This window comes from Xyrauchen texanus, chromosome 36 (genome assembly GCF_025860055.1).
Source record: "Xyrauchen texanus isolate HMW12.3.18 chromosome 36, RBS_HiC_50CHRs, whole genome shotgun sequence".
NCBI classification, from domain to species: Eukaryota; Metazoa; Chordata; class Actinopteri; order Cypriniformes; family Catostomidae; genus Xyrauchen; species Xyrauchen texanus.
The window spans coordinates 8,441,774-8,457,151 of record NC_068311.1 but is presented as its reverse complement, the minus strand read 5'-3'; the positions used below and the strand labels follow the sequence as shown (position 1 = coordinate 8,457,151).

The following is a 15,378-nucleotide window of genomic DNA, read 5'->3' as shown; positions in this document are numbered from 1 at the left end:
TAGCTTTCCTTTAGGATCATTTTTGTTTCATTGTTTCATGGTGATTTGTCCCAGTGTTCCCAATATAGTTCTCATTTCATTGGAATTATGTGTAGAATTGTTATGCAAAATTACTGTAAAAATATGGCATTTAGAAGCCAGAAATTTACAGTAACTTTTTTTAAATTCAGTTTAGGAGTCTCTTGTGATGTGAACTGTAAATATCTTTTATTCATACTCTCTACTGTGGCTGCTCAAGGTTTGTGGGAAATTGTCAAATGTCTGTAATTTAATTAATTGGGGTCAAAAGGGTTAATTATCACTATTGAACCACATTCAGTAATGCTGTCATGGGACAGGCTGTATGTTAAAACACTTGAACTAGATAGTTTATTCTGCATACATGTTCTGTTGGTGTACATACATAAGAGTATGATAACACTCATGTATTATTGAGGAAATTGTAAACTATGTCTTATATAAATTTAATATTGTGTAATAGATGTTTAATTGAACATTTCAGATCGCTCACTTCTGCATATCAAAGTTGTGTTGATTTTGGACACAAGCTGCATGTGCATGGACATTATATGTATTCACACACATATGCATTCAGGAAGCAGACCATGTGTCAATGTATTTTGCAGATTTTATAGCCAAATTGTCGATGAATAAATCTTCCACCAGCTCTCTGAGCTATGTCTGTGCTCTAAAGATTCTAGAACATTCCGTTTCATTCAGAGCATTCTGGAATTTTGTCTTACTGTAATGGACATGGTCATCAGAATGTTTAACCATTTGATATGTAGGTGACAAAGGTTCTGTTTTCCTCACAGAATATTTAACAAGCCAAAACCTTAGCTCAGGGTGAGTTCTGATTGCATTTACCTTGACAGCTCAGTTCTGTTCTAGACAGATTAGATAGACAGAAATCACATTAAAACAGGGAAATGACTGTGACGTCATATTGTGTTTAAACAGATAAAGAATCTTACAGTATGATGTCAAAATTAATGAGTTAACAGTGAATATTGATGAAGTGCTAAATGTGTATTATGTTGCCAAAAAGGGATTAAACTGTATTCCATCAAAGTTTAATGACAGAGATTGGGAACATCACGCTCTCTCAGAATGTCTTTTTTTTCTTTGTTCCTCTTCTCTCTTTTTCCCTTCATAGCTACTTAAAGCACAACATCTGTTAAAACATTTAAAAAAATGGATGAAGTGAAATATGGCTGGTCAACATTAATCTCCAGTATTAGCACATTCCTTACATTGACAGCTAAACATTTACTATTTACGACAACTCAAGTGCACTGAACACAATAAGCCTGATATACTGAAACATTCTTGCTGAACTTTATGCCTGCACTAAAAAAAGTAACAAAACATACCTTAGCACTATCATGTGGTTTTGGGTATGTATAGTATTTCGATAAATACTATGGCATATGAATATGGTAAACATTCAGTTCCATGGCATACATCAAATAAACCTGATTTTACCATCTTTACCATTGCTCTGGGTGATCTAGGTCAAATCAAATTTAACAGCCATAAGTGAAGAACCTTGACTCATTTGCTGCTTGTGTGTATGTGTTCTCTGTACAGATATAGATGAGTGTAAGGAGCTGAATGGTGGTTGTCAGCAGACATGTGTTAACAAAATTGGTTCGTTCCACTGTGAGTGTAGCGAGGGATTCCGCATGCATGCTGATGCTCGCACATGCATAGGTAAGATCATTATTACACACACAGGTATGCATACTCACAAACCACACATACAGTACTGTGCAAAGGTTTTAGGCATAGTACTGTAAACATAAATAGCTAAATCTTTTTCCTTTAAAACAGTACCAATTCTACTAAGTAAACCTGGACAGACAACCTGGTTGTTGGCAGATATGATGTTCCAAGCTTTTTGGAGAGTTTTCCACAGTTGTGTATGTATTTAAGCTATCTCTTCATGTTGTCCCAGACTGAATTGATGTTCAGTGAGGGGCTCTTTGGGGGTCAAACCATCTGTTGCAGGCATCCCTGTTCACCTATTCTACTCTATTTGCAAAAGGAACGTTTGGGAGTCTGAAATGTATATTTCCTTTTGACACTAAAGCTGAAGACATTAACAACCATCTTTAGACAAATGTTTTTTTTATGTCTTATGTACCAAGGACTTTTGCACAGTACTGTATGTGTATCATGAAGAGGTTTTTCCAAGTGAGGTCTTGTTCTGGTCTGGACTGGCATGAGCTACCACGCTGCAGGGGGCATCTGTATATCTCCTCTAGTGTTGTATTTTGGGAACGAGAGCAATAGCAGGCTGCCTAACTATGTTGATTCTGCTGGTTCAGCTCTGGCTCTGCTGATCTCATCACCCTTAAACAGCCATTATCCTGTTTTACTGGAGTCTGGATGTGTCAACACTCTGTGACAGGCCTGGTGATGTCATCACAGTGAGACCACAGCTCTGACCTGTCCCCAAAGACTGCTGTAAATCTGCCAATACAGACATGACATGGAAACATCATCAGCCAGAGAGAAACTTTAAAAATGTATCAATATATCCAAAATACAAATTGGATATGATTCAGAGATGTTTTCCCTTTACAACTAAACTTGGACTTCCTGTCCATAAGGAAAATCTGAGTTTGTCATTACAAGGATTTTTTTCAGTGATTTTTCAATGAGTTGTGTGCTCCAGCAACTCCTTTTTGAAGTGGTGAGTCCTAGTGGTCAAAAATTAGGGTTGGTAATTCAACGGTTGCCAGTTTCAATCCCTCAAAGGTCAATAATTGAGCAACTACAATTTTGCCCTTTAATAAAGCACTTAATCCCAAATGAATCCAAGGCAATTGTCCCTAGTAGGTAGTTTATGTATGTGCATTACCTATACAAGCTATAATAGAAATATAATAAAAACAATTTTGTTTTTTAGCGTGATATGAGGTAAACAAAATCACAATTTATGATTCTAGTATTGCCAGATTTTATTGTTGATTTGAAATATGTTCTTTGATCGAAATCTTGACAAGCCGTTTTTGAGATTTTGGTCTTTCTCCATTCAAGTAGATAGGAGCTGCACTAGCATGACTGAAATTGCCTCCCGAGAGCGTTCCAAAGATGGCCGACAATGGACTGACTTGCTAGAAAAACTTTGCTTTAAATCCATTAATGGTACAGTTATATTTAGCACATATAAACGCTCTTATCCTCTGGAGACCCTGCGTCCACATGCGTGGACATCACGTTTTGGCTTTGATATATGCAATGCATCATTTTATTTAAACTGAATGATCTCAGTTCAGGAGAATCTAGGCTGTTATTAAAGTGTTGACACACTGAGTCTTGTGACAAAACAACATGGCGTTGATCTCAGCTGAGTTTTTCTTTGGGAGAAACTGCAACAAAACTACATCTGGTAAGAAACCTCATTAAGTTTTTACAATAAAACCTGTTTTAGTCAAAAGAGTTGACTCTCTAGATTCATCCGATACGACAGTTTAAAAATGGCATAAATTTATCGTGAAACAGCACGCTGTTAAACATAACGACCACATATGTCGACTATAGGCTCATTTTGAGAAATTGAGACTCAATGGAGACTCAATGGATGCATCCAAAAGCTGGAAAATGTTGCTTTCAGAGGCTGTATATTGACTTCAGATGATAATAAGGTACATTTCAAACTGACGAGACCAGTGCTGATGAGACCAGTGCAGACAGACAGCACACTGGAGGTTAAGTAATTCCCTAATTAGGAAGCAAGGAAGCATCCTATAACTTTCCTATGCAGCCAAGTGCATTCACTCCTAACAGTCAAAAGCTCAGTTTCAGGCTGCAGATGATGTTTGAACCACTCAACATGTTTAGCAGTCATGAAACAATAGTAATCAGTACATATATTCAGAATTGTATTTAATTTATTTTACCATGGTTGGCAGTGACTGGATGATGTTGGCTATTATTATTATTATTATTAATAATTTCTGATGTTAAAGTGTTACTGACCAATCCTACTTTAGCAACTGTTGTCATCCGCTATTCATCTGATAAGCATTTGCTGTGTCTATGGGAGTCATGTGTGTCATTGTTGCCAGCTCACTTATGTGTTAGAGAGACATTATGACCAGTTTGTTCACTTATACTTACTTTATCAGGCATGTTATCACTATGAAATGTAGTTTTTCTCTTTTCAGGTGACTGTGATAATAATTTCCTCCCACTCTGATTCACAATCTTCGCAGTTTTTAACCACATTACTGTGCATTTTAAAAATTTCTTAACAAAAAACATGACATAAAATGCTTTGCAATGTCACTCTTCATTCCAGCCCACATGAGAACAAAATCTATTCAGATACTGTGCAAAAATCACACTGATCATGGCAATCATTCTTTCCTATGAATAGTTCTGCAAAGCTTGTCAGAGTGAGGAATGTTAACCAAGGGGGCGGAGCTAGCAAAGTGTCAATTGCCTCCAGTCTCTCCTACTATAAGTTGCTGTAGAGTAAGTTTACTAAACGTTGTGTGCTTAAATGTCTACTTACTTTTGATAATCATTACTGTGTGTGTGTGTGTGTGTGTGTGTGTGTGTAAAACTCTCTCTAGCTGTGAACTCCTGTGCTGTAAAGAACGGAGGTTGTGAGCACAGGTGTGTTGACTTGGGGAACGAACAGTACAAGTGTGAATGTCGCCGTGAATACCAACTCAAGAGAGACGGCAAACACTGCAAATGTGAGTTTACATACACGCAAACAATCTCTTTGGCTTAGTTTTCTGTAGATATTTTGTTATGTTTATCTGAACACTTCTCTCTTTGTTTGTGTCTGTGTTATTCTCTCAGTAAAAGACCCCTGTAAAGAGCATAATGGAGGATGTCTTCATATCTGTAGCAGTGTGAATGGACTGGTTCAGTGCAGCTGTAGATCAGGATACAGACTGGCTACTGACCGCAAGAGATGTGAAGGTTAGTACATACATATTTCATATGTTTATTTCAATCTTACTAAAGAAGTAGTTCACCCAAAAATGTTAATTCATTCATCATTTATTCACCCTCATGCCATCCCAGGTGTGTAAGGATTTCTGTCTTCAACTGAACAAAAAGAAAGATTTCTAATAGAGTATCGCAGCTCTGCAATTCCATACAATGCAGGTCAACAGGGTCCAAAAATGTGAAGCTCCAAAAAGCACATAAAGGCAGCATAAAAGCAATCTATACAACTCCAGTGTTAAATCCATATCTTCGGAAGCGATTTGATAGGTGTGGTTGGGAAACAGATCAATATTTAATTCCTTTTTCCTAAAAATCTACTTTCAAACAACCCTCCTATGCACACTCACAAGAGTTCTTCTTCTGTTTTTTGGCAATTCCCATTGTTTGTGCAAATCACCACCTACTAAATTATGTTTAAAAAACCATAATTTAGTATGATATATAAGCTGTTTTCCTTATGGGGACCAACAAATTGTCCCCACAACGTCAACAATTTCGGGATTTACTACCCTTATGGGGACATTTGGTCCGCACAAAGTGATAAATACACACGCTCTCTCTCTCTCTCTCTCTCTCTCTCTCTCTCTCTCTCTCTCACACACACACACACACACACACACACACACCCACAGTGAAACAAGCTTGCTGTTAGTTACTATGTGTACAGGAGAGTAAAAAGCCATTGATGTGAGTCATGATCTGGACCTCAATTATGTCCAGACTTTATGAGGCAACCCCGGCTGACTTCAAGAGAATTTTCCTGCCATGTACACACTCAAACACACACGCACACCCACACATAATCCTGGTATTCTAACCCATACACCATACAATCTGTTTGTATATAGCATATTTTGGTATATTGACTATTTAAGTTTGACAATTAACTACAATAATCTTCTAATTCCCTGATTATTTTGTCTCTCTCAGACATTGATGAGTGTGTGTCCGGTCAGGCTAAATGTGCTCACGGCTGTGTTAACATGCTGGGATTGTTTAGATGTGTGTGTAATCCCGGATTTGAGCTCGGTGCAGATGGGAAACAGTGCTACCGTGAGTACAAACACACAAACACTCCATCACACACTCTTAGTTAATGTGTATAATGTGAACTTTGCATTTTTTGACAGTTAGATTTTGAATTAACGAGCATTCCGTTGGCCTGTTTGAACATTCAGTCAATATAAATCAATGGGATTATTTTATGGTCTGTTGTGCAAAAAACGGTTGTTTCAAACAGTTATAAAAGATATAGCAATGCGAGTCAGACCAGTCTGAGGGTCTGTTCCAAGTCCGGTGGATGTAGCTTGAAAGGTTTAGTGGCTGTGGTAACAATTGATAATTTCGTTTTTGGTGTAGGGATTTTGGAAAACCCTCACACAAGGTCTGTAACAGCTTGTTGGCTTGAAGTGGAATTCTAAATAACTAATAATTATTAAGTTACCTTGGAAGTTCCCTCAGCAAAAAAAAAAAAAACAAAACTAACCAAAAAAAACCCAAAGTGTTTTATTAAAGTATTTGACATGCGCCCAACAGTGATGTCTAACACTTAAGTGTGAATAAAAGAATGTTTTTTGTCAATCTGGCCTTAAATATATAGTCTTGTACCTTGCAGGTATAGAGATGGAGATTGTGAACGGCTGTGAGAAAAACAATGGCGGCTGCTCTCATCACTGTGAACACACCACCACCAGCACCTTGTGCTCCTGTAACCAAGGTTACCAGCTCGCTGAGGACCTTATGACATGCATAGGTATGGGTTTCCTCTTGATGATTGGCTGCCAGAACTCTCTCATAATCAAGATTATATACAGAATGTAATGATTATTATTACTTTGATATATCTTTGTGTGTATTTATTGATAAAGCTGCATAGTGTATTGTGTGTTTTTATTCTAGACTATGTTTTGTGTCCTCTACAGACACTGATGAATGTGGCAGTGGGGAAGCATGCTGTAGTCACTACTGTGAGAATTATCCAGGTGGTTATGAGTGCAGCTGTAGACCTGGATACACACTCAGTCCTAGCGGCTGCACATGTGATGGTGTGTGTGTGTTTTAGCGTTATGTCTTCATGTCTTCTGCAGACACAATTTAGACCTTATATTAGCCAGAATGTTGAGACCCAAGTGAATGCTTAACTAGATCTTAAACTTTATAGACTTAACCAGTAAAGTCTTTTCATCAGTATACTCCATGTTCTCCAAGTTTTCGGGGGATAGTTAGTTCAAAACAGGAAATACTGTCATCATTCACTGACCCTCATGTTGTGTTCAAACCTGGATGACTTTCTTTCTTCCATGGAACAAAAAAGTAGAAAGTTAGTGATTGACAGCCTCATCCACTTTCATTGCATCTTTTTTTCACATACAATGAAACTGAATGGTGACTAAAACTGAGCATTCAGCTTAACATCGCAATTTGTGCTCCATGGAAGAAAGACATTTTTATGAGATTGGAATAACATGAGGATGAGTAAATGATGACAGAATTTTCTATCCCTTTAAGGTGACAATTATATTCTAATTCAGTGTATGAGTTTTAATATAATAATCTCTCTCCTCAGACATTGATGAGTGTGTTTCAGAGACATCAGGCTGTGCCCAGTACTGTGTGAACACTCTGGGATCTTTTGAATGTTTTTGTCAGGTGGGCTTCAGACTGGACTATGACCAAAGATCATGCTTACGTGAGTTTGAGAACCTGCCCACAACCTTAAATTAACATAATTAATTAACATCCTGTAACCATGTTGTTGGACCTTTGCTTTAGTTTAGTTGTCAAATTGAATTGGCTGTGTTTAGTGCTTACCTCATAGACAGGAAATAATGCAAGGACTTGTAACACCAAAATAAAGTTAAGATCCATAGTAAACCGTGTATATTAGGCATGTCATAAAAATATCGATATATCAGTAATTGATTTGCACTTTATTTTATCAATATATTTTTGTGGCACCGATGTTTTAACATAAGTCGTCATTTAAATCAGAAGTCGAATTTGCATACTTTCCTGTTCACTTAGTTGGGCTTGTTTAAAGACTGGCGTAATAGCATTGGGAGACCACAAGGGGTGCTATAACATTTTCTGAAGCAGGTCGCAAGCCTCGGGTATCACAACACAGGACCGGTATTTTCGAGCTCCTTGCATAGGATGCCTTCACAGAGAGGCTACAAATGTTTTTGTACTTCAAGTATAAATAAAATAGCGTTGATAAGTTGTCAGGTTAGTGTATGAAACTGGTTCAACTGCGCAAACTGAACGATAATTTTTTTTTTTAGTTTTGAAGAGGTTTCATTCAAGCTGTCAAACCACAAAAGATATTCTTGTAACTGATAATACATTGTGAAGGCTTTATGAAAGATTAATATACACAATATATAATTTAGGTGATTAATGATGGATATGGTAGATGGAAATGTAATAATGAATAGGGTCGAATTTAATGGAAAACTATACAAGTTGCGCTCGTGGCATGGCAGATTTTTGAGCAGCCTCTGGAGATGGTAAGCCTGCACTGTGTATGTACTTTCATAGAAAAGTATTGTTTCAAATTTTTCAAAAAGTGTCCGGTGTCCCAACCCCCTTTAATTTATCCTGCCACACACACTTTATCAAAGTTGTGTTGAGAATATGTTTAAAAAAGACAAAGACTATCGTGCAACAAGCAGCCCTATTTATTTCTGAAAAATCCAGATATATATCGATAATCATCTGGAAAATCTTCTGATTATTGATGAATGAAAAATGCATCGATACGAAGCCCAGTTTACATGTGTTTTTTCGTGAAAAACCTGCATTGTTATTACATTGTTATTAACTTGTTTGTACATTGTAAGTACATAGTAACTACATATATTTCTGGCTATTCACTTTTTTTTCATTCCCAGAGGCCATGTTTCTGTAAAGGTGAAATGGTATATCTCTCTTTTTCTCTTTGTGCCTCTATCCTTCTCTCTCTGACTTTCTGTTATTTTCTTAATGTGTGTTCAGCTCTGTATGAGAGTGATTTGGAGGAGGAGGGAGAGGAAGGTGTGAGGGGCGGTGAAGATGAGGCAGAGGTGCTGCGTATGCCAGACTTATTGTTCCGTCGCGCCCCTCAGTTGCTACATTATACCGCAAGTTTAAGCAGACCGTACGATGACGACACACAGACTTACTACTCAGGACACACACACACCCAACAGCAGAGAGAGGAGCTGACCGTCATCAGCAAGATTAGTGAGAGAAACACACATAAATATTCAGAGAAGAGGATACTTTTCCATAAGTTTAATATGTCAATCTTTCTGTTTCAGTGTGTGCAGAGGGTTCGTTCGGCGATGACTGCAGTCTGAGCTGTGAGGACTGTGTTAACGGTGGTGTGTGTGCGATAGAGAAAGATCGTTGTGAGTGTACACCTGGTTGGACTGGGGTCCTCTGCAATGAGAGTGAGTGTTTTTAAGCTGCTTTATCAACTCCGACCTGTGCTTATCTATTTTAATATTAGAAATGCTGCAGATTTTTCGTTTAGGCCAATTCATACAAAGTCAGAAAACAAACAAATAGCATGACGAGATTTTTAAACAAAGCAATTCTGTTCTTCACCCACACAGACTCTGAAATATAGTAGCTGATACTTAGTTTCTATACATATATATTTGTTCATCTTTGGTCCTTATGTCACTTGGTGTGAACAGACCTTTACATTTTGAAATTTGTCTTTTAATAAAAAATTTTTTTCTTTTTTTATCAACTTTAGGGTCAGTTTGTACAACTCTATATTCTTTTTGCTCATGCAAAGTAGCTAAAGGCTTCCAAGAGCTAATTCAGTACTTAATGGGATACAGGTGCTAAATTTCCCAGTTCTTCCTGTTCTTCTAGCTGCTGTACAGCCCTCTGATGGTCCCAGCTCTGCTCATAGAGAAATCCTATTATGCCCTTGAGCAGAGCAACCCTATCCACTCTAAACAAAGTACTTCCTGTAATAGCACCAACTCAAATAATTTAATCGACAGCAGGTTGAGAAGCTGCAGCCCAATACCTTAACACCATCATTGTGATTACACATGAGCCTGATTTAAATTTTCCATCCCGTCTCATTCGGCATCATTGGCCCAGTTTAATCCACTCCAAAGTCAACAGAAACTTCAGTGGCCACCACATATATCTCACTCCCTGGTTCCTCTGAGAACCCTAAAAATAATATTTATGGTATGGTTGTGCATTCTCTCTCTCTCTCTCTCCCTCTCCCTCTCTCTCTCTCTCTCTCTCTCTCTCTCTCTCTTTTTCTCTCTCTTTAGCATGTGCTGAGGGGACATATGGCATACAGTGTAATAGTCTGTGTGTATGTCAAAATGGGGGTCGCTGTGAATCAGTGACCGGGAAGTGTGTGTGTCCTCCAGGGGTCCACGGTCTGCATTGTGAAAACGGTATGTCATAACCCCCCCCCCCAAACCTTACTCTTTAAAATGCGGTGATATCTTCCTTCCATTTTCATGCCTCTTGATATCTCAACTTTTCTTTCTACTTATGAAATTCATCTAGATGGATGGATAAGTGAAAGGGTGGATGGATGGATAGTTAGTTGTTTAGTTAGTGTTTGAAAAAGAACTTGAGCAGTTGTTTGGCAACAATTCTTCAAGTGTCACAGTCTCATATACAATATTTAAATCTCGGGTGCCATTTTGTATCTTGTCTCTTTGAAATTCCCCTCAGATTTAACCTGGTTAGGTTAGTCTTCCTGAGAACATGGGATGCAATATCACTCGTGGAATTAGATAGGAACGCTCTAGAACTATTTTGATGTGCTGTGTGATGTTACCAGGTTGTCCTCAGGGTTTTTATGGAAGGTTCTGTCGGAGGAGGTGTACCTGCCCCAATAACGGACGCTGTCATCGTCTGTATGGGGGGTGTCTGTGTGCCCCTGGCCTCTATGGCAGATTCTGCCATCTATGTAAGTGTTTTTTGCACACTTCAAAGGAATATTCCAGGTTAAATACAAGTTAAGCTTAATCGACATTATTTGTGGCATCAAAATGTTGATTATCACCAAAAATTATTTTGAATTATCCGTCTTTTTTACTTACTTATTCACTTATAATGGAAGCGAATGGAGCCAATTTTTTGAAGGGGTTTAAAGACAGAAATGTGAAGTTTTTAATTTAATAAATGCACTTACCTGTACATCTTCTGTTAAAACTCATGTATTATTTCAGCTGTAAAGTTTTTTCTATTGACAATTTTACAGTCAGTTTAGGGGTTTAGGGTTTGTTGACATTACATTGTCATGGTTACGAAGTTATAAAATAGACTGTAACTTTACACAGAAAAAGTTAGGTAGCGATTTTATTAGACTAAAATCATGTTAACACATATATTGTTTATGCTTTGTGGCTATACTTTTGAAACAGTTAATTTTTTAATGCTTATGGATTGGCCCTATTCTAGTGCCTCACTGGAGCCCATTAAAAGATTTAGAAGATTTTATTTTATTTTTTAAAGAAAAGGAAGAGCAAGTCAAAATAAATGTTTGTGCTATTCAACATTATGCCACAAATTCTGTCAGTTGAGCCTAAGCAAAATCCTGTCTGTGTCTCAAAACATAGTGAGTTGCATACATATTTCTGATTATTTTGGGTATCATAGACATGTTTGAACAAACTTACAATGCCCTAAAATCAAAAATTTCAATGTGCCTATGATGCAATTTTTTTTTAATTCAAATGCACTTTTGAGGCCTAAAATTGCTGTCTAGGTAGGCAGCTCACTAGTGTTTTGAGACATTGTCTTTATAGTTTACACATTCTATAGTGAATAATTGTGTATTTCAAATTATTCAGATAATTTAGGATGTTTTTACAGTACATTAGTGTCAGACTTTGTTAGTTGCTTTCTTTAACTCCTTTCAAAGATTCTGATGTGTACTATGATGTTGTTTCACTTCATTAGCGTGTCCGAAGTGGACTCACGGAGTGGGTTGCTCAGAGGAATGCGAGTGCTTGCAGGAAAACTCTCTCTCTTGCAATCCCCAAAAAGGCACCTGCAATTGTAAACTTGGTTACCATGGTGACCGCTGCCAGACAGGTAGGTTATACTGTAGCTAAATATACAGAGGTCGATTTGAAACAGTGCTGTCAGACACGTGTGCTCAAAAAATCTCATGTCTGCTCCTGTATAGAATGTGAGCATGGTTTGTATGGTGATGGCTGCCATAAACGATGTAACTGCTCTGAGGATGAGCCATGTGACCCTAAAACTGGAGAGTGCCAGAAGAGATGCCCAGCCGGATACCACGGAGAAAAATGCCAACTGGGTAAGACACACAATCTCATACATAGTCTATGTTTACAAACCTAGTGTACTGATTACTGCATACTATACTGTATATACTGTATACATTTTCCTTTAGTGTGTGAAGCAAAATGCAAGATAAACATTTCAAGCCATAGTATGCAATGTTGCTGTCGCTTTGTTGCTGTTGAATTAATTGAGATGCATTATCACCTCGTTAACTATATATATATTGACATTTTTGTCATAAAAGTTTATTAAAAAAGCAATATATATGTATATATATATCAACTGAGTTAAGAAGGAGATGGCGGTTGATATTGCTTCATGTTCATCACTCGAAAGGAAAGGTCAAGCACATTGCATTGTGGAATCAGTATTCTTTTCCAATTCACATACTATGTACAGTATACATACTGCATACCACATTCTTTCAATAATAGTATGTAGTATGCCATGCCAAACATTGCTATGAACACAGAAAAACGTGGTTTGGACTGCTAGCTTTAAAAACCAGACACACAATAATAATTGCTTTGCACCGCCCTCTAGTGACTGTCAAATGTCTGTACATTGTCAGTACACAGAACTAGTTTGATGGCTCAATAACGTCTACATTAGAAAACAATTGTGACCAGTCAATCATCAGACAAGATGTCCTTTTAAAATTCCAAGGAGCAGTTGCAATTAAATACTCACATGACTGAAGACTGACAGCTGTGAGTGGCAGTAATTTCATTACACAGAGTGCCGTGTGCCAGTCTGTTCAGTTCAGTTCAGTAGCTGTCTATTAAAGAGACAGAGTTTGGCATAAATGTTTCATGCAGCTAGAATTACAATTACATCGCACACGCACTGTGCCAATACCCGCAAGATGCCTCCCTGGGCGGCTGCCCTTGTCTCCCATGTCTAAATCCACCACTGCATACTCTCTCTCTCTCTCTCTCTCTCTCTCTCTCTCTCTCTCTCTCTCTCTCTCTCTCTCTCTCTCTCTGTCTCTCTCTCTCTCTCTCTGTCTCTCTCTCAGAGTGTGGACCTGGCCATTATGATGTGAACTGTGAGAGGACATGTGACTGTGGGGGAGAGACATGTGACCCAAAGACTGGAGCATGCAGCTGTCCTTCAGGAAGAACAGGCCCAGCATGTAAAAGAGGTATGATTAAGGATTTAGGACAGTTATTGTGAGAGATATTACCTTTCCTTTCTTTTCTTTTCCTTTTTATTTTCCTTTCCTGTCCTGTTTAATTTAATTAAATTTTATTGCTTTCTATTTTACCATTCATTTTCTTCTTTTCTTTTCTCTTTCCTTTTTCCTCTCTTTATTTCTTCTTTCCTTTTCCTCTTTCAATTTTCATTTCCTTTCTTTTCCTCTCTCTTCTTTTACTTTTCCTCTCTATTTTACCTATCATTTTCATTTTCCTCTTTTAATTTTCCTTGCATTTTCTCTCTTATTTTTCCTTTTCATCTTTCTTTCTTCCTTTCCTTTTCCCTCTCTTTTATTTGTCCTTTCCTTTTTCTTTCCCTTTCCTTTCATTTGCTTTCCATTCCTTTCCTGTTCCTCTTTTATTTTTCTTTACCTCCCTTTTATTTCCATTTATTTTTCCTTTTCCTTTTTTATTTTTCATTTGCTTGCCCTTTCCTCTTTTGTCTTCCCTTTATTTTCCTTTTCCTTTCTCTTATTTTTGCTTTCCTCTTTGATATTTTTACTTTTCTTTTCTCTTTAATTTGCCATTACCTTTTCCTTTCCACTTTCTTTCCTTTCCTTTTTCATACTTACATCCCAGTTTAATGTAAATAAGGTATCAGGTTTCAATTACTGTCTCTTTTCCATTGTTATCATGGTTTACCGGCTCAAATTTAGAACTGATAAGCGCTTCATGCGTTTAGGCAGTTGTCTGGAAATGAGTGAGCCCTTACTGTATGTGAACCTCTTTGGAACACTATATGTTATTCCTCACAGTACATGGTTTATTTAAAACATACAGTAAATGCCTCTTACTCAATACATTTCACCCGGAGCCCAGCGAGCTCTGCTCTGTGTTTTTTTTAGAGGTTATAGATTCCTCACTGTGTCTTATTTACATTTAAGGTAGTAAAACATCGTTTTATTCCTCTAATTTATTTGTTGGTGACTTCAATTGATGTTTTAGCCAAATTACACGTAAATGTATCATTTTAAACAAAGGCAAAAGAAACTCTTTAAAACAATTGTTGCACTAAAATGTGTCTTGTCATCTCAGTATGCCCTGTAAGGTTCTATGCTGTATGTTTCGCTGTTCATGTCACTCAGGATCTACCTGTGATCCTGTAAATGGTCATTGTGAATGTCCCCTTGGATGACTACTCTACAGACGTCTTCTCAGATGCAAATAATTTTTTCCGTCTCATGTGTGTATAGTTTGGATGTGTTATTGCAGTTAATTAATTTTAATAATAAACATTATATGTAGTTTGTGAGGCAGGTTTTTGGGGTGCAAGCTGTGCCAATGTGTGCCAGTGTTCAAGTGATGCAGTAACCTGTGAGGCCAGCAGTGGGCGCTGTGTGTGTAAGCCTGGTTTCACTGGAAAACGATGTGAACAGAGTAAGACCATGTTCTCCTATGTTTCTCATTTTCTAACGCTTCCCTTGTTTTTGTCTCTCTTTCTTTTTAACTGACGAGCCATTTAAATGGCACAACATACAAATTCAGGTACAGTTTTCCATATATTTAATCTGATGCTGAAATGTTAATGCTGCCACCTTGTGGAATAATAGTCAAACAACAAGCAGAGCTGGCACAGCTTAGTAGGCCTACATGTAGCCTATAATGTTACTACAAATGTCTAGTTCAATTAAATATTCCATTATTGTCCCCAAAAAATAAATATCCCATGGTGCTTTATTTCAGAGTGTCCCGAGGCCCGGTACGGGGCAGAATGTAAGCAAGTGTGTGAGTGTGAAAATGGAGCTGAATGTGACCACGTCAGTGGAGCCTGTACCTGTACCCCCAGCTGGGTGGGAAGGCACTGTGAAAAGAGTGAGTTACAACAGTAACACATAGACACACACAAAAAAGACCAATACAAATGGTCACAGACAGACACGAGAGATATACGTACATGCATAAACACACATAGACATTCATACACTAG

General features: G+C 37.7%; 1 protein-coding gene across 1 annotated transcript in view; it reads left to right on the top strand.

The window, feature by feature from the left end:
* The window catches only part of LOC127629994 (multiple epidermal growth factor-like domains protein 6), a 60,341-nt gene that overhangs the window by 19,221 nt on the left and 25,742 nt on the right, over positions 1-15,378 (top strand). Inside the window, exons 6-21 of the mRNA XM_052107356.1 lie at positions 1,591-1,713; positions 4,587-4,712; positions 4,822-4,944; positions 5,905-6,027; positions 6,590-6,727; positions 6,897-7,019; positions 7,541-7,663; positions 8,968-9,195; positions 9,273-9,404; positions 10,257-10,385; positions 10,781-10,909; positions 11,905-12,039; positions 12,134-12,268; positions 13,274-13,399; positions 14,697-14,828; positions 15,135-15,263. Of these exons, the coding sequence (XP_051963316.1) occupies positions 1,591-1,713; positions 4,587-4,712; positions 4,822-4,944; positions 5,905-6,027; positions 6,590-6,727; positions 6,897-7,019; positions 7,541-7,663; positions 8,968-9,195; positions 9,273-9,404; positions 10,257-10,385; positions 10,781-10,909; positions 11,905-12,039; positions 12,134-12,268; positions 13,274-13,399; positions 14,697-14,828; positions 15,135-15,263 (2,154 nt within the window). The remainder of the gene's footprint in view (positions 1-1,590; positions 1,714-4,586; positions 4,713-4,821; positions 4,945-5,904; positions 6,028-6,589; positions 6,728-6,896; positions 7,020-7,540; positions 7,664-8,967; positions 9,196-9,272; positions 9,405-10,256; positions 10,386-10,780; positions 10,910-11,904; positions 12,040-12,133; positions 12,269-13,273; positions 13,400-14,696; positions 14,829-15,134; positions 15,264-15,378) is intronic.